Raw genomic sequence first — 16,609 nt, 5'->3', positions numbered from 1 at the left:
CACCCGCCACTGCAGAAGGCCGCGATCGAGAACGACTCAGTCGGCTCGCACGGAAGGTGCCAAAATCTTGGGTCTTGTTCTGGTGGGCCGTGTTTAGGGCGTTCCAGATTAGGCGCATGGTGCTGGCGGACACTAGTGCGCAAGCTTTGTGAGCTCCGCGAGAGCGATGTGAGCAGATACAGTCTGTGAGCCTTGTGAACAGCGGAGAGTTGTGATTTTGAGTGACTATGTGATTCAAGGTGACCCATGGTGACCAAGTGTGACTCTAGGTGAGAAGCCGTAGTTGCCTGCTAGCTCTCCGGCAACTAGAAAAACGGCAGGGCGACTTCCTAACTAGGCAATTACGCTGATCTCGTGCGCCGAATCCGGAAGTTTCTCGCCTCGGCGGCTAGCGGCCAGCTGCACAAGAACAGAGCAGGTTCGAGGAGCTAGAACAGGGGAACGAGACAGAACAGTAGCTCAACAGTCAACAGCAGTAACAAGGTAAGCTCTTGCAGGTCGCCGTCGTTAGCACTGAAATGGCAATTGGGTTTCCGGTTTTGCGCGGTCCTGCTAAATCTGCCCGAGCTACCCATTGCGTCGTTTCTCACAGCCTGTAGAGGCCCCGGAAGTGCAAAGCTAAACTCTGATGTGTGGCCTTCCCTTGCTTGCTTGTCTGTGTGCTCGCTCGCCGTCTCCCAAGCAGGTCTCGTCTAGTTTAAAAGCACTCGGTCCTCCCCAGATTTCTCACTTATTCTCGTTCTGTTTGGATTTCTAGCTTTCTTACTTTTCTCCTCCACCTATTTCCCTTGATAAAAGCAGACCCGAGGTCTTTATTGATTCTTCCGGTTCTGTCCTGTCACCATCCCTCCCATTCTCATCCCCATTTCATCTCCATTTCCATTTTCTGTTCGCTGATCCTGGTCCTGGTCGCTTTTCTCGCCCTTCTCGCCAGCCATGTTCTTCTGCTCCCAACGTCCGCTCCACAACGCAGCGGCTGCTCCGTTCTCAACCAACCCATACGCTGCTCACTGTTCTCAATACGTCTATGGAGATTACAACATCTACAACTCAGATCCGTCTTCATCCTCTTCTTCGTCACCCTCGTCGTCGTCTATGATGATGCTTGATTCTCCTGCCGACTTCGGTTCCACCCAACCTCAGCACGCGTTCTCCCCCTTCTCTAACGCTGAACGCGTGCCTTCCTTCTCGCGCAAGCGAGGGTTTGCGGATTCGTTTGCCGACGAGGCTTTTCAGGATCACGCATGCTCGACGGATCTGCCGACTCCTTTTCGTCCAGTAGCATCAATAAAAAAGCGCTCGACCAAGCCCCTCGAGACACACGTCCAAGTATCTACTGTCCGTCGATTATTTGAAGCTGCGCAGCAGCCTTCCGCGTATGGCTCGCCTACGATGCAAGTCGATGACTTGTCTTGTGAAGACTGTGATAACATCATTATGATTGAAGAATACACTGCTGATCCAAACTCGTACTCGTGCTTCGCGTGTAACCGCACCGTTTGCTGGCGCTGCTCGCTCAGATCTCAGGAAACAAACAACGCACTAGAATGTCTTCAATGTGCGAGCTCTCGAGGTGCTGCTCTTCTCTAATTTTTTCAGGTTGTTGTATATTAAGAGACAAAAGTCTGTTTTTCGTCTGCTATTTTGTGTTTCATGGCGCGCCGTCTGCTCTATATGCATCGACAAATCTTTGTTGCAGGGAGTCGTCTAGTTACAAAGAACTATTTAAATCGCCGTCAATTTGAATTGTGCGTTTATTGGGTTACTCTAAACTCAGGACTATTTTACAACGCGACTGCACGGAACAGGGGTGGGTATATATCTATTGTTTTACTATTGCTGGTAGGGGTCTGTTTGTTTTGTAGGGTCACTTAGGTCGCTTGGAATTTGTATTCTATTGTCTTTGTATTTATATTTGGTAGCCTTTTTTATCTCGGTGTCTGTTTGTATTATATTTATACTTTTAGTCTTATATATATATTATATATGCAAGTATACTCTGATCTTGAGTTCAACTTTTAAGTCGCGTTCAAACACATTGCCCACGTGACCACGCGATTCAATTTTGCCGGATTAAGTAATCATATTGCTTCATAGTCGTATATCAAAAACGGTTACTTGCTAAAAGCATATCTTCTAGGAATACAAAATATCTAATCAGACCAACGCCAAATAACACCTCTAACTATATTACATCACTTCATCATGGAGACGAAGATCCCAGAGATACATATTTCTTTCCTCGCTTTCGGACCGTCTTCACGCGAGCAGTAGCTTGACTTAGCAAAACACTTTCGCTGTTGGTTTCCACTTTTATTATATCCGTTTGCGTACAATCAATCATCTGGTGCTTTCGTTTTGTCGAGTCTGAATTATTAAATTGAAAGATTCCTGTTTGACCTGGTTGCTTTGAAGGCTTTAACTGACCAGAATTACCACTCGCGTGTGCTTTCTCATTTCTCGCTCCAATTAAATCTGACGGCAACAAAGCGGAAGCTGAGTGGAATCCTAGCACTACCTGCTCACTTCTCTTGTTCTGCTTACTGCTTTTACTCTTAGATCCCTGGTTCATCGGTATGACCTCCATAGCTTTCGAACCACTAATAAATGACGCTGCAAATTTCCCTGCAACGTCAACTGCGGTTTGCATCGGTCGATTCCGAGAGACAAGTGCAGATATTGTGACCACATTTCCAGATCTTGACCCGTTGGATGAGACGGTTCGCTGACGACTGCGGTCACTGCGACTCTGGAATCTAACCTGTTCCGAAGACACTTCCCCTTCCACTGGTGAGACCCTTGAACGTAGGCCCTCCCAGTTTCCCCACCGCCCTTCATTCCATTCATTTGTATCCCAACTCCATCCATCGAAAGTGTATGGATCCCACGCTTCGAAGTCGTCTTGGGCTTTCTGGACGTGGGCCGTGATTTCTTCGGTTTCCCAATTGCTGATACTGCCATGTCGTTAGCAAACATTTGATCAAAATTGGAAAACCTAAAATCAGATTGGGCTCCTGACCACTCCTTCGTCGCTTGTTTAAATGCCTCTTTAGTCGGAGGCTCCCGTTCCAACATGGTGCACACTTGCTTCATCATATTATAGTCTATTCGTGGTGCTGACCTGCCGATCTTCATATGCGAAATGAACATCGAGCTCGGATCACTTACAGACACTCCAGATTGCATTATCTTATCGCTTAGCCATCTATCCAGCCTTTTCGGATATGTTATATAGAGTAAAGCTACACTGACGTTAGCACATCCCCACTGATCAATAGTTAACATACATTTTGCTCGAGTCACAGCTACATAAAATAGACGACGCTCCTCACTGATTAGCTTTTCAGTTTCCAACGAACGATGATGTGGAATGATCCCCTGTGCTGCACCCGCAACAAATACAATTGGATATTCCAATCCTTTCGCAGCATGGATTGTCGAAAGAGTGGCCAAATCGGGCGAGTCTCCAACCAAAGCTTCTTCTGCCGCCCAAGATAAATTCAACGCAGCTAAAAACTCAGTCAAAATTGTATCGCCTATTTCCTCATCACTCTGAGCAATTCCAGGAAATAAGTTTTCATTTGCAGACCATGTGTCTGCAAATACCTGCATTCTTGCAACTAATTGTTCAACATTTGATATTCGCATATCATAGGTCACTTCATGCTTATTCTTAATAAACTGTTTATACTGTAGCTCCTCAATTATATAATCTATCACGTCAACCAAGGCTTTAGGTCCTCTAGAAGTGTCCTCTATGATTGCCGATCCAGTCTCTATTATTCGCACGAAATCCCTGATCGATTCCTTTGTCTTGGTGGATACAGCTTTCTCTCCTTCTCCCTGCCATCGATCTTCTAAAATGTCCACAATAGCGTCCCATAAAGATAAGTTTCTCTTTCGAGCGTAAACTTGCATCTTTTGTTGTGTGGCATCACCGATACCTCTGCGAGGTGTATTGAGAATATAGCCTAGAGCTGGACTTGTCCGGGAATCAATAACAGACAAATATGCAATCAGAATTTTGATTTCTTCACGATCTGTGAACTTCATGCCGCCAACAACTCGATGATTTATGCCTCCAAATGTTAAAGCTGTTTCGAGAGGTTTCATTATCGAAGAAATGCGAGCAAAAACCGCAAAATCTCGGGATGTCAACACACCACAGCTCAACGACATCAACCGCTTAATTTCTGATACGATAAATCCAGCCTCTGCCTCTGCGCTTTCAAATCTTAAGCATACTGGTTTTGCTCCGTAGTTATGTCGGGTCATGACTTCCCGTTCGATGCGTTGCTTGTCCTGAGAGATAATAGATGTCGCAGTGCTTACGATTGGTTCCGAGGAGCGATAATTTTCTCGTAAATCGATGCGAACTATTGAAGGAAAATCTGACTGCAACTGATCCATGCTAGCTAGTTCAGCGGCCCGAAAGCCGTAAATGCTCTGATCGGGGTCACCTACCACGAATAAGCTTTGACTGTGTTGAACAAAATGTTTCATCAGTGAATATTGAGTTTTATTAGTGTCTTGAAATTCATCGACCAAAACAGCTTCGATGTTTTGTGTTATAGAAGGATATTTTTTAAACAACTCCTCACATCTGATTAAAATATCGTCGTACTGAAACATGGTTAGTACTACAAACTCATCAAAAGCAAATAAATGATTTCTTGACTCACATCAAGCATATGACTGTTTTGAAGAATTTGTTGATATTTGAAACAAAGAGAAACAAGATTGGAGTCATTTTGCCGCAGATGAGGACTATCGAGTATAATATCATTCGGATCTGCGATGGCGAGGTCTATTCCTTTGGACTTGATTGACGTGATCGATTTCCTCAAATCCTGGGCTAGTTGTTTTGCTTTTCCACTATCTTTTGACCTATTGACTGAAGACTCTGCAATAATTAGATTTATAAAATGTCGAACATCATCCTCAGTAGCTATCTGAAACCTAGGCGATATGTCAAGAAGAGAATAATTTCGTCGTAGATATGTATGAGCAATGGAATGAAAGGTTCCCAAGATCAGTTTTCTAGCAACTACTTCACCCACAGCGGCAGCAACACGATCTCTCAATTCATCTGCCGCCTTTCGGGTAAACGTAGTTGCTACGATATTTTCCGGCTTGACTTGACAGGAAAGAAGATGCAGAATTCGCGATACTAAGGTTTTTGTCTTTCCAGTACCTGGCCCTGCAAGCGCGATTACGCATGATCTGACAGGCCGTATCACAGCTGAAGCTTGGTCAACATTGAGAGAAGCAGAATACTCTAGATCTCCTCTACTATGAACTGTATATTGGAGAATAGAGTTTCCCTCGTCATCTGTCTTTGATCCAATGAATGAAATTGCAGGTCCATTAGCAAGAGATGTCTGAGCTTCGTACTCGACCAAATCCTCATATGTCAGAGATTTGGGAACATTATTCTGGTCTAGCAGTTCTGAATGAAGGTCGATTGGGATCTCAGTCAGCGACGCAGGGTCGTCAGAAAAATCCTCAAAGTAATCCTCGTCACTATCCTCGACTGCAAGAGGAGGCTCAAAGACATTGGTCTTTCCGGAACTGTTAGAATGTTCCATTGAGTCTAATAAATTAGACTTGAGCTGCTCCTTTGAATATTTTCGGACAGTTGGACTAATTGAAGAAGTACAAACTTAGAACGCAATAATGATACTCAGTCCGGTCACCTGACGACGGTCCATCTCGAGCAATCTATCATTTTTGGAAGAATAATATAAATAAAGTATATTCAAACTAAAAACTGAGAAGATAAATTTTAATATGCATACTGCAAGTATTACGCAGTGGTAGTTATTGACTTTGGAGCCATAAGCATGTTGCACGCCATGAAGTTCGTTTAAACCATAAGAGAATTATCCTTTATTGTACTATATTACATTGCTATGCTAGTCATGACTAGCAAATGGCAGCAAGGCCAGTTCCAGATCTTTAAATGCAGAGGGCAACATTGTAATAGATTTTTTTATGCTCTGCAGACTGAAAACCTGATTGCTCGAATCCTGGGTATTTAACACTTTGAGACCAATAATCTTGCCCTTGTGCCATACGGCACTGATTCCTCCATCGCTCACATTACATTCGTCTTTTGTAGCATCGAAAAATACGTTTTGACCGACCAGAATGCACATCTGTACCAACGGGGGGGTCCAAGACTTACACAGCCGTACAGAATCCTGCCAGTCAGATGAAAACTGGGGTACATCCTGTTCGATATGTGATTCATCACTCTCTTCGCTGTTATTGGTAACCTTGGGTAAGCTTGTGTTGAGTAGCGCCAAGTAAACAGTCATTGAAAATAACGTAAGAGGATGTGAAAAATGATCTATGATAACGCCATCTATGAATAGCTTGAACCGATATCTACCCAAAACTGTAAGAAGTTCACTCGGAAGGGTGGAGATTAAAATCGTTTGAAGAGTCGAGGACAGAAGATTTGGCAGTGGACTACTTCCTGCCTGCAGACCGGCGCTGATTTGACATTAAAATACTGTTCAAGAGTAAGGAGCGGAACAATTATACTCACATTTCGCACTCTACTTCTATACTCGCCGATTCCTCATTTGAATTTCCATATTCAACTTCAGCTTTGACTCCGACAATGCATTCTCCTCCATCGCACAGACGTATTCGGGCTGATCCATTGGTTGAGGGCAATATGCCAACGGAAGCATCCATGGGTCGAAACCGGTACTGATCCCGGCCATCTGGGCGACATGGAGGTTGGAGTAAAAGAGATGAATAAAGATATGCTGCTTCTGTGACGGACAATGACATTGTTATCGAAACATACGGTTGGTCAGAAGCGGAGTTCACGGATTTAGAAATGTTTGAAGATGGGATTGACAGAAGAAAGGAAGACTTCTATCATTGCCGCACCAACTAGCTGATTTGGTTTGGTTCAAGTTCTACCAATTTGCTATCCTACAGTAATATAAATTCTACGATACTAGAAATATTAAGAGGATCACTAATATTATTTGATTAGTCTACGTTTATTAATATCTAGTATATGTGAAGTGCGCCGAGAGTTTCTACTATATAGTCGTTAGCGCAAGATCTCCTAAAATGCCGCCACTATAATTAACATATCAGAGTTGGATTGTTTCTAAATCTTCAAAACTCGAATTGAGTTGCAGATAATGTAGGTAAGGTATAAAACCATGTTCATCATGACATTTTGCGGAAGCAGTATTAAAGACACTTACCGAGGATGTCTACTTGCGGTAGAATAATTCTTGCCTTAACTGACGACATATCAATAATCCATCTCATTCAATCCCAGCATCCAGATATCTGCTATCATTTATACTGATAATATAAATTGAATACAATTAATTAACAATCACGAATAGAGATGTGAAGGTTGCAAAAATTCACTTGAGTTATACGAGTGAAAATCTTCAGCCGAAGTCATGAGTAGGGTAATTGATACTTGTGAAAGATACTTGTGAGATCTTAAGAGAGTTCTATTTTTTCTCCCTGCCAAAGCTATTAACTTCAGTAGGTTCATATGAGAGTGTTACAATTCTCACCGTCGTTGGACTTAAATACAGATCAAAATTTTCTGGATAAAATATATGAAGGGGTGATCAGATTGAAGACAGATGTTAAAATTATCGCAATCTTAGATCGAAGCCAGGTGAATCGGAATCGACCATTAAGCACGCATCAGTTTTGATAGTTTTCTCCTGTGTACAGCAAGCAGATTGAGTCTCGTCTGTCCTAGTCAATGGACTTATGGATGCACCATAGATAAGCCAGTTGGCTTATCATATCGCTTTAAAAAAATGCCGCCTACTAAATCTGCTGATCCAGAAATTGAACGACAAAGATTTAATGTAGCTTGACCTGCGTATGATGAATCATAGCTCAATCTCTACTCGATTCGGCTTCTGAAAGTCTCTGTGCCAATATGCATTCCAAGTCTCGTCGTCCAGATTGGCTTGCAGCCACTTCACCATATAAATGTCTCGATACATGGTTAATGCTTATACCGGACTTCTAGATCAATAAGAAACTCATATACAGTACACATAAATTTATTGATTCAAATATCCGACATTTATAACAAACTTGACTCAGTTAATCAAAGTCCAGTCAGGTTTCATTGACGTAATCCCTTCAAACCCCTCGAGATTACGTAGCCGAGGCCGATGTCCCTGCCTGAAGGGATTCGTAAGTCTATCTGGAACTATTCCATTGCAAGCATTCGACTCATCAGATTAGATCATTTCACCATTTGCAGTACTTTTGATCTCACAATAATTCTATCGAATTTTGATTTAGGTATGCTACCTTGATATTTTTGTGCATGAATGGCGAACTTCCATTCACGCTTGAGCTCTTCTCCCCTACTAACATTCTAGTCTTTTACTAGCTGATCCCCCGCTTTATTCACAAATCTATTCAAAATGACTGTCATGGAAGAATTGCGCACCCGGAACTTTAGGTGAATTGAATCAAAGACTTCGGAAATGGTTTTCAGAGAACTAACACCATTTTAGTTTATACGGACAATGGTATGGAACAGTCCTTCGCTTAGCCAATTTCCCTCGAAGAGAACGGGCACATTAACATTTTATTTCACTCAGGATCGGCATTATTTCGATTATTATTTGTCTTGCAGTTGGCATTGCGTCAATTTTTACTTTCAATGTCGGGCTAATTATATTTTCCGGTGTTTGCATGTACGTTCCTCTGCGATCACTAATGATCACGATTTATTGACAGTTCTGTCTTACTAGATTCACCGGCCTTACGCTGATCTTTGTTGAAATTCCATTCTTGCTGAGAATCTGTCCAGTTTCTGGCAGATTTGAGACCTTCGTTCGCCGGTTTAACAACAATCTTCCTCGTGCTGGGTTCTATTTAATGTAAGCTCGCATCCAATTTTCCATAGCTGGCTCACGATCTAACTTGTAATTAAAATAAGTGTTGCGCTGATTCAGTGGTTTTCTTTATTCATTCGTGGATCTGCTTTGATTGTTGCTGCTGTGTTTTTAACTGCTGCTTCATTCTCTTATGGTATTGCCGCTGCAAAGAAGCAGGAATTTACTTCCTCGTCAACTTTAGGCGGACAAGGACTTGCACAACAAATCATTTAAAGATTTTGTAGGCTTCAGACATGGATACGTCTTCCAGTCAATCCACAATTGAATTATGACTTCGTAGTATGAAATTCAGATTTTATCTTGTCTGTTATAGAAATATAGTACACTTCTGTTTCTTTATTTCAATCTCGTTTATGTCCAATTTGTATGAACTATTCACACGACCAGTTTTGAAAGAGTAGTTCTGCTTAACTAGCTCTGTTATTTTTCACTGAACTCACTCTTTTATCAAACTCTGAAAAAGAAGTGTACTTTACCATCTCCTTTCCAAGGGTATAGGGCAAACCCGTGACCGGTATTTACTGGGTGAATCAGAACGGGAGGACTTCTTCGATTCTCTGCAGCAAACAGACAAAACAACGGCGAAACAACAGTAATAATTTCATCAGAAATAATACAAAATGTCAGGTATGTTTACATGGCACATATGCAGACTATTTGAGATTTGTACAGAATCTCTTACTGATAGGATCCAGTTGATTTCGAAAGTCTTGCGGGTAAGAAGCGCTTTGTTCTATAACTACGGGCATCACAATCTAGTTTCTTGCTCTTTATAACAAGCAAGAAAATCAATTATATTTTCATACTGACTATATTCGAGGTGAATTCACCAAGTTCTATTATGCTCAGTTTGATGGCGACCGCGCTCAGCTAATTAACTTATACGTATGTGTCTGGATTCGATCTTGTTTCCTGCTCGCTTGTAAGCTGTTTGAAATTTCTTTAATACTGAATTTGTTTCAGCGAGACCATTCTATGCTTTCATTCGAAGGTGCACAAGTTCAAGGTGCAAAGGCAATCATTGAAAAATTAGTTGTATGTTGATCCACGCCTATATCATATTTTCTGAGATCATTTGAAGTTAACTATAATAATCCTCTAGAGCTTGCCTTTTCAAAAAGTTGCGCATCGAATCTCGACCTTGGACGCCCAGCCTGCATCTCCAGGATCGGGGTCGGTCTTGGTTATGGTGACAGGTGAACTCTTGGTAAGCTTGCATTTTATGTTACTTATCTTCCTTCATTTTGAGGTTTAACCTATGTTTGTATAATAGGTGGACGAAGAACAAAATCCCCAGAGATATTCTCAAGTCTTCCAGCTTATGCCCGACGGTGGGAGCTACTATGTGTTCAATGATATATTCAGATTGAACTACTCGTAGGCGTTTTCTTGCAATTCTACACTTACCCATATACTGGACAACTAATATATTCGAGATGTAAAAAATAATGAAAAGATCAAATGTAAACCTGTTTCTCAAAATCATTAAATAGAAAAGGAATCAAATTAGCAACACGAATCAAGACAGTAAGCATTAATTGAATGACCGAATGACAAAAGATAACTGGCAAAAGACAAATGGCGAAGAGAACAAGCACTAATATCCAAACCAAAAAAAAATACATAATAGCAAACATGAAAAGGAAAAAAATAATATAGAACTTCTAGATTATATGAACTTCATCACAAAAAAAATAAAGAGTGTAGATTTTGAGAATATCGGTTAATAGTCTAAGCCAACAGAACTCCAGGGGCCTGCGAATAATAGCAAAGCATGAGACGAACATGGCACAAACAAAAATCACAGAGGAGTCACAACACTGACGCAAGAGTGAATAATGGCTAGCGCATGTACTTTTCAATCTGTACAAATTAAGATATATAAAATGAGGCAATCGGAAGCAAATAGATAAAATTAATTTTTGTTTTCTGAGCTCTTTCCGTCCGAACCAGCAGCTTCAGGCTTCTTTTCTTCAGCATTCTCATGAGGCTTGCCTTCCACGTCAGAAAATGTCGAAGACATGGCCCAGGCTTGTGTCCAGTAGGGGGACTCCGATTTCCAGTAATCTTCGCCTTCATGCGCATCGACCATCGCTTTACGTACACTCCAGTTCATACCAGGACTTATTCCTCCCATATTACCAAGACCAACTGGAGTGTCAGCAGAAAGCACACGGAGATTAGTATCTCGGTTGCCCTTAGTTTTCCATTCACCCATAAGAGGAGGAACAACAGTCCAACCACGGATATTGCCTCTCATGAGAAGATCATCGATGGAACGATCAAGAGTGTCAACGAGCTCTTTATAACTCAAGTAGTATAGGAGCCGCTGGGCACCGCGGTAAGTGACCGCAAACGCAGACAAACCGATAGAGTCGTACGAAGGGAAGATGATACGCTGATGATCGTCAACACCAGCATGATCCATAAGTTCCGTCCAACAGAAATAGCCATTGCTGGTGCAGGCCGAGCTAGAAACTTCCGCAGGGGCTCTGTAACTATCATGATAAACCTGGTAAGCACGATCACGAGGAGGAGGAGGTAATTGGACTTTAGAGGAACCCAGATGCATCATATCCCAATCAAGACCGTAGGGAGCTCGCTCCAATTCATCCTGAGTATAAGGCCGTCGAAGGAGAGAAGAACGGAGTCCTTTCGCAAATGAGGTAAGCTGACTCTTAAGATGAATATCCCTGAAGTCGGAGTTAGTATGTTACTAGGAAAAAAAATAGGATCGCATGAAAGTAGGGAGGATGGAAGGCTCACCAATCAAGATCATCTTCAAGAACTAAGGTAGTCTCATATTTGCGATCAATAATATGTCGGAAAAGATTCATGTGCGATCTCCAGGAACCGATATAGTTGTAAAACTTGGGCGTCATTAGCTTATCCATGGCAGGACCGTACGGTCTGGCCTTTTCATCGACCTCGTCAGAAAGTACACCCGGGATAATTTCCGTAATGGAGAAATTTGTCATGGAGGTAATCAAAGACATGGCATCTTGACGATCTGTTCGCGATGGAAGAGAAAGCAATAACACAGCACCAAAACCAAGAGTAGAGTTCTGGATGTCGTCAATGGGATCATGCTTGACAGCCTTGTTGGAGGACTGAGTAGTGGATGAGGTCGATTCACCTGAGGTTCGGAGAATGGCCTTCTGAGACAAGGTTGTAGCCGTGGAAACAATATCCTGGGACGAAGTTTTCGTAACAGTCTGGAGCAAGAAGAAAATGAAGAGGAAGGCCAAAGTGGCAATTAGCGACACGCGCATTGAACGAGGTCCTGTTGGCGACATTTGGTACATGCGTAGACGATCGGCGGGGAAGAAGTGAAGAAAGGCAACGAAAACTTAGTTAACCTTGAGGACAGAGACTCGACTATCTATATAAAAATCGAATGAAGGGAAATATACGTCTCCTGGGATTGTTGAGAGTACCAATCAAGGGAGAGAAAAGAACAAACGAAGAAGCAGCGCGAGCAGAGCGGAAGCGGCAGCAGCAGCGGCAGGGATGGTGAGGATATGGCCAGACGCGTTCGAGATGGTAGGGCGGAGTTTAGGAAGTGCGTCCAGCGATTATGCCAGAACAGAAGATGTATGCCGAAAAATCTAAGCGATAAAAGCCGATGCAGTGACTATTCGTTTGCTTTGGAAGAGAATCCAGAGTAAAACAAAACGATCAAGACAGAGAAGAAAGATGGCAAGAAAGAAAAAGAGAAGAGGAAGAGGAAGCTCGGATGAAGTGCAGGCTAGCGGTTCAGAGACTAGAGACTCTACAGTATACACAGCGTAAAGTGTCGCCGCCGGCAAAGCAAGCGGGTTAAGTTAGGCAGGGCAGTTATCCAGGGTGCGCGACTACGTGAGTGTGCGCGTGTGCGCGTGGTGTGTGTACGTGGAAAGACCTGGTGGGAATAAACGATTAGCGGTGATCATTTCAGATTCTATCTATCAACCTTAATTTCGTGCTGCGACGGCTGCACGACAGCACCATCTGCAATAGGACTGGTACAGGAACTATAGGAAATGACAGGATTCGCGCTTGTAAAGCAGACAACTAGTACGACCGTAGAATCTCTGGTACGGCAGCATTGCAAAGCCCATTCTGCAGCATTTGATCGTCTCCTGGTGCAGCCATGACAGCCTGGACAAACAAAGCAAGGCAAAGAGCTCAGAGAAGGGCGTTGGACGCACACAAGGAACGAGTGCCGCTCTGCTGCAACACTTGCCATTTCTGCCAAATCATTTTATTTTTTCACATAAGGCCCCGTTCTAAACGTGCAAGACGCGGTCACTGGCGCTGGGCATGCAAGTTAAGGGTCTAGAGCTGTGTGGCCAATCTGGGCAGAGCGGAAAAAGTAACGGCTGGCAACCCAAAGCGGTAAAGGCGAAGTCAGGATTGCGGCGCGAGCTGCGTGCAGCTGCACGCCTTCGGGGCTGATTGGTGGCCAACAGAGCTAAGGCTGTGGCTGTACGTGTGGCAGAGAAAGAAAGTGGTTGTAGACGTGGACGTGGTCGTGGGTCGGTCAACCAGTTAAGATCCGGTCGGTGTTTGCCTGACTGCTGGCACAACAGATGAAGCAGGCCTAGTCGTCGTGAGAACAAGACTTTTAGGACGAGAGACCGCGAGCAGGTGACAGCTGTCGACCTAGAGGAGAAACTGCTGCGGTGATGGTACAAGTGTGTCTGAAGAGCTTTCTCGTCTAGAAAGAGACGGGCCTGTGGGACTGGAGATACCGCCGTTCATGTCCCGTTCGGGATGATCAGCAGAGGCGACAACGACGATGAGACGAGACACAAGCGAGGAGCCGATATTCGCAGCAAGAATGCGGTTTGGGAATTCCAGAGTCTGCTTGTTGGCTCGCAGACAAACTGCAAGGACTGTCGGAATAGTGCTTCGACAGTGTTTATTGCATTTAAATTATGCTGTCGGACCTGTATCCAGGCAGGCACCCCAGGCACCGTCTTCATTTACAGGAACAGATTAGAGTTACGTTTGGTATGAGAAGATGATCCATGGCTCTCCTTGACTCTTTGTGTGTGATCAGTCTCGAAGTAGAAGGAAGTCAACGAAAGACCCACAAAGCCCTTGCTTCGAAATGGAATAGATTAAATCTAGTGAAATAACGGATATAATAAACAAACACACTGGTGCCTCGCAACTCTATGAAATCACAATATGTATTACAATGTCGGACTAGAACCACTGATATTATAAAACCTTCACATACTCTCTTTAGTCTCTGCCCTGCAAACACTTGAATATACGCGTGTCTTCCCCATCCGGCGCTTAATTCAGTATCCGGCAACAAGCAACAGCGAGTCTAAAGACGACGCCGAAAATCATAAGCGATTGCTGCTATCACGGTCCCCAGCAGCTTACGTATGCGCTTCTCGACGACGATTAGCCACAGCACACCGTGACCTCTTCATTCGATGAGGAGTTTCCGAGTCCGCTTCCGCACATATGCGTTAGTTTCTGCTGTCACATCGCCGCTTGCGCTCATTGCAGGCCAAAGCAGCCCAGTTCACACTAGTATCTGCTACTATTCATGCTTAAACTTACCTCCCAATAGGCTCCCAGCTGAACATGAATGCTCCCAAATACGACCCGATGAAGATGCAGATGATGATATATCCATTGTAGTACATTGCTAGTCTTCATTTGTTGACTGTCAGTTCTCTAAATCAACATAAAAATTATGCTAGATTGATATACTTACAACATGACAAAGTAAGCATTGACAAATTGCAGCAAATGGATAAATGCTCGCACCGCCTGTTCGAAAACATTGGGCATTACACCCTTGCGTGAACGCGAAGCGAACTGTCGAAATGTCTTGCTAGCTCCTTTGCCCTCCGAGTCCACATCACTGGCAAGCTCTGGTCGTGCAGGGGTGCTGTACTTCTGTGCCAGATATCTGTCATATTCTTTGGATAATCGCCGTAGCAGCTCCATCAACGCAGTCATGAACACTACTCCAACACACGACCCTCCAAACTTGGCTCTTGTAGTGTTGTGCCATCCCGAGTGAATGAAACATGAATCTATTGTATACCAATTCCACAGCATCTGGCAATTATTATTGTCAATACTTTGAGTCTTTCAAGTAAGAATGATCAGTATGTGCGGTGCACTCACGCTGATTTTACAATCTGAACTTCCCATATCCATAGAGTCTGAATCAGAGGTCGACGACGACATCGACATTGACATCGTCTCGGTAGAATCCATATCCATGGTTGAAGTTGCTGAGGCTGTCATAGCCATTGCCATGCTTGAGATTGTCTCTGACATGGCCATGGCCATGGACGTTACAGTGCTTGACATATCCATTATTGATGACGAAACAATTCAAAAAATATGATTAAACGGATATTTTTTTTTTAAAAAAAAATGTTATTGTTTACTGACTCTATGAAACTATCTTTCAGGAGTCATCTCCTTATAAACATCCAGCTTTGACATCTTGCTGGGCGAGAAGCTTGCGCAGAAATGAGCAAATAAAATCCTCTCGCCACATGAACTCCGGCAATTCGACAATCTGGATCGCCCTATCGACTGTTTTCGGATACAGGCACTGGGATTGGAGTGCTTTCATAATTGGCACAAACAGGCCGCTGATATACCGAAATCGTTATGAAATATCTGAGCTACCTATCGTAGTTACTACATGTTATAGCTCTAATCAACTACTTATGGCGGTCTAGATCCCATCACCGAGACAGTTCGATAATGGGCCTACAAGACCTAAATTGCTCGTTTTACAACTTCTCTCTCGATAAATAACCATTCAATCTATTCATTTGTTATCTAATTTCAGGTTGCTCTGTTTTCAGGTGATCGTCATCGCTGAGAACAATAGACTTACAGGAGAGTTCAAACCGTTAGACTTCCCAACAAGACAACTATTAATCCGTCCGACTTTATCACGAGCAAGGTCAAACAATCTGATTCATTCTTACTATCCTATTTCAATTATAAAATATTTTTTCCGATATAATCGTAAATAAGGCTAATTGCTTTGAGTATAGAGTAGCTCTGCTTGGATTTCAAGACGTCCTGACTGCAATGGTTATAATATATCAGCTCGAGGATCTAAATTACACTATTGCCCTTTCCAAACGAATACACGGATCGTATCCGTTAAGAGTGATATTCGTATTTGGGCGTAGAGGGTCTTCAATCCAACATACTTGAACAGTTTTAGCCAACGATCTTGCCGAGCATAGCAATAATTATTCTTATTACTGCAACAGTCTCGTTAGGACCCTGATCAACAATTTTACAATATCGTCTCCAACCGCTTATGCTATCGTGAAGCGGCCGTTTTAATCTGTGCTCCTTTCATCTGAAAGAAGCCCTTAATAATGTGTCACATTCCAGTCTTTGTCCTGCCCTTACTTCGGTTTATCATTAATTAAATAACGTCTACGGTAATTCCGCTTGCAGCCGACGACACCGAACCCTCCTTTTCCTTCCCCTTGCCGATATACAAAGACCGTTCCTTTTGGTCCATGCTTGCTCTAGTATTCAATGCTCAGAACTTCATCTTCTAGGGAAAAAAGCTCTCTGGCCGTCTAACAGTAGAAACTGGAGTACCGAAACGGGCGAGAAATTTTATTATGTATCCTATTTTCTTCTTCCCCTGCCTAGCTCTCCTAATAACTCCTTCCTTTTGTTTCATCCCC

The 16,609-nt window shown here is 43.1% G+C and overlaps 7 protein-coding genes across 7 annotated transcripts; 3 read left to right on the top strand and 4 right to left on the bottom strand.

Annotated features, from left to right (window-relative positions):
* Positions 1-592: 592 nt before the first annotated feature.
* On the top strand, positions 593-2,222 carry V1516DRAFT_3013 (uncharacterized protein). The gene is made up of 2 exons (XM_066918878.1): positions 593-1,573; positions 1,625-2,222. Exons 1-2 carry the CDS (start codon positions 937-939, stop codon positions 1,873-1,875), a joined length of 888 nt encoding a protein of 295 aa, XP_066779443.1. The 5' UTR covers positions 593-936; the 3' UTR covers positions 1,876-2,222.
* V1516DRAFT_667125 (P-loop containing nucleoside triphosphate hydrolase protein) lies at positions 1,869-5,636 on the bottom strand. The gene is made up of 4 exons (XM_066920789.1): positions 4,683-5,636; positions 3,288-4,623; positions 3,020-3,242; positions 1,869-2,954 (listed from the first exon to the last, which is right to left on the bottom strand). Exons 1-4 carry the CDS (start codon positions 5,586-5,588, stop codon positions 2,204-2,206), a joined length of 3,216 nt encoding a protein of 1,071 aa, XP_066779442.1. The 5' UTR covers positions 5,589-5,636; the 3' UTR covers positions 1,869-2,203.
* Positions 5,637-5,874: 238 nt separating this feature from the next.
* V1516DRAFT_688205 (ribosomal protein S5 domain 2-type protein) lies at positions 5,875-6,948 on the bottom strand. Its single transcript, XM_066923777.1, has 2 exons — positions 6,554-6,948; positions 5,875-6,498 (listed from the first exon to the last, which is right to left on the bottom strand). Exons 1-2 carry the CDS (start codon positions 6,802-6,804, stop codon positions 5,916-5,918), a joined length of 834 nt encoding a protein of 277 aa, XP_066779441.1. The 5' UTR covers positions 6,805-6,948; the 3' UTR covers positions 5,875-5,915.
* A 1,279-nt stretch (positions 6,949-8,227) lies between these two features.
* On the top strand, positions 8,228-9,486 carry V1516DRAFT_667114 (uncharacterized protein). The gene is made up of 6 exons (XM_066920788.1): positions 8,228-8,316; positions 8,397-8,479; positions 8,535-8,549; positions 8,622-8,717; positions 8,775-8,903; positions 8,963-9,486. The coding sequence occupies exons 2-6, from the start codon at positions 8,442-8,444 to the stop codon at positions 9,132-9,134; spliced, it is 450 nt and encodes a 149-aa protein (XP_066779440.1). The 5' UTR covers positions 8,228-8,316; positions 8,397-8,441; the 3' UTR covers positions 9,135-9,486.
* V1516DRAFT_667109 (uncharacterized protein) lies at positions 9,487-10,437 on the top strand. The gene is made up of 6 exons (XM_066920787.1): positions 9,487-9,548; positions 9,617-9,637; positions 9,742-9,806; positions 9,885-9,956; positions 10,024-10,128; positions 10,195-10,437. The coding sequence occupies exons 1-6, from the start codon at positions 9,542-9,544 to the stop codon at positions 10,300-10,302; spliced, it is 378 nt and encodes a 125-aa protein (XP_066779439.1). The 5' UTR covers positions 9,487-9,541; the 3' UTR covers positions 10,303-10,437.
* A 184-nt stretch (positions 10,438-10,621) lies between these two features.
* Positions 10,622-12,543, bottom strand: V1516DRAFT_1879 (uncharacterized protein). Its single transcript, XM_066918712.1, has 2 exons — positions 11,688-12,543; positions 10,622-11,614 (listed from the first exon to the last, which is right to left on the bottom strand). The coding sequence occupies exons 1-2, from the start codon at positions 12,224-12,226 to the stop codon at positions 10,837-10,839; spliced, it is 1,317 nt and encodes a 438-aa protein (XP_066779438.1). The 5' UTR covers positions 12,227-12,543; the 3' UTR covers positions 10,622-10,836.
* A 1,459-nt stretch (positions 12,544-14,002) lies between these two features.
* V1516DRAFT_667103 (copper transport protein ctr4) lies at positions 14,003-15,316 on the bottom strand. Its single transcript, XM_066920786.1, has 4 exons — positions 15,060-15,316; positions 14,641-14,990; positions 14,484-14,576; positions 14,003-14,373 (listed from the first exon to the last, which is right to left on the bottom strand). Exons 1-4 carry the CDS (start codon positions 15,252-15,254, stop codon positions 14,322-14,324), a joined length of 690 nt encoding a protein of 229 aa, XP_066779437.1. The 5' UTR covers positions 15,255-15,316; the 3' UTR covers positions 14,003-14,321.
* Between the last annotated feature and the right edge of the window lie 1,293 nt (positions 15,317-16,609).

This window comes from Lipomyces oligophaga (assembly GCF_038497815.1).
Source record: "Lipomyces oligophaga strain CBS 7107 unplaced genomic scaffold V1516scaffold_1, whole genome shotgun sequence".
Taxonomy (NCBI): Eukaryota; Fungi; Ascomycota; class Lipomycetes; order Lipomycetales; family Lipomycetaceae; genus Lipomyces; species [Lipomyces] oligophaga.
This window is presented reverse-complemented; position numbering and strand designations above follow the sequence as displayed.

What these genes read in the sequence shown, in the direction of transcription:
- V1516DRAFT_667125 (XM_066920789.1), bottom strand. Translation starts at nt 5,588, where the DNA reads ATGGAACATTCTAACAGTTCCGGAAAGACCAATGTCTTTGAGCCTCCT. An exon ending in AAAACAGTCATATGCTTGAT is followed by an intron (nt 4,624 to 4,682) that starts GTGAGTCAAGAA and finishes ACCATGTTTCAG; the next exon opens with TACGACGATATTTTAATCAG. An exon ending in AAACAAGCGACGAAGGAGTG is followed by an intron (nt 2,955 to 3,019) that starts GTCAGGAGCCCA and finishes ACGACATGGCAG; the next exon opens with TATCAGCAATTGGGAAACCG.
- V1516DRAFT_688205 (XM_066923777.1), bottom strand. Translation starts at nt 6,804, where the DNA reads ATGTCATTGTCCGTCACAGAAGCAGCATATCTTTATTCATCTCTTTTA. An exon ending in ATAGAAGTAGAGTGCGAAAT is followed by an intron (nt 6,499 to 6,553) that starts GTGAGTATAATT and finishes ATGTCAAATCAG; the next exon opens with CGCCGGTCTGCAGGCAGGAA.
- V1516DRAFT_667109 (XM_066920787.1), top strand. An exon ending in TGATTTCGAAAGTCTTGCGG is followed by an intron (nt 9,638 to 9,741) that starts GTAAGAAGCGCT and finishes ACTATATTCGAG; the next exon opens with GTGAATTCACCAAGTTCTAT. An exon ending in CTCAGCTAATTAACTTATAC is followed by an intron (nt 9,807 to 9,884) that starts GTATGTGTCTGG and finishes AATTTGTTTCAG; the next exon opens with CGAGACCATTCTATGCTTTC.
- V1516DRAFT_667103 (XM_066920786.1), bottom strand. Translation starts at nt 15,254, where the DNA reads ATGGATATGTCAAGCACTGTAACGTCCATGGCCATGGCCATGTCAGAG. An exon ending in AATGCTTACTTTGTCATGTT is followed by an intron (nt 14,577 to 14,640) that starts GTAAGTATATCA and finishes CAACAAATGAAG; the next exon opens with ACTAGCAATGTACTACAATG. An exon ending in AGCTGGGAGCCTATTGGGAG is followed by an intron (nt 14,374 to 14,483) that starts GTAAGTTTAAGC and finishes TATGTGCGGAAG; the next exon opens with CGGACTCGGAAACTCCTCAT.
- V1516DRAFT_667114 (XM_066920788.1), top strand. Translation starts at nt 8,442, where the DNA reads ATGACTGTCATGGAAGAATTGCGCACCCGGAACTTTAG. An exon ending in ATATTTTCCGGTGTTTGCAT is followed by an intron (nt 8,718 to 8,774) that starts GTACGTTCCTCT and finishes CTGTCTTACTAG; the next exon opens with ATTCACCGGCCTTACGCTGA. An exon ending in CGTGCTGGGTTCTATTTAAT is followed by an intron (nt 8,904 to 8,962) that starts GTAAGCTCGCAT and finishes AATTAAAATAAG; the next exon opens with TGTTGCGCTGATTCAGTGGT.
- V1516DRAFT_3013 (XM_066918878.1), top strand. Translation starts at nt 937, where the DNA reads ATGTTCTTCTGCTCCCAACGTCCGCTCCACAACGCAGCGGCTGCTCCG. An exon ending in TCAATGTGCGAGCTCTCGAG is followed by an intron (nt 1,574 to 1,624) that starts GTGCTGCTCTTC and finishes AAGAGACAAAAG; the next exon opens with TCTGTTTTTCGTCTGCTATT.
- V1516DRAFT_1879 (XM_066918712.1), bottom strand. Translation starts at nt 12,226, where the DNA reads ATGTACCAAATGTCGCCAACAGGACCTCGTTCAATGCGCGTGTCGCTA. An exon ending in CTTGAAGATGATCTTGATTG is followed by an intron (nt 11,615 to 11,687) that starts GTGAGCCTTCCA and finishes CTCCGACTTCAG; the next exon opens with GGATATTCATCTTAAGAGTC.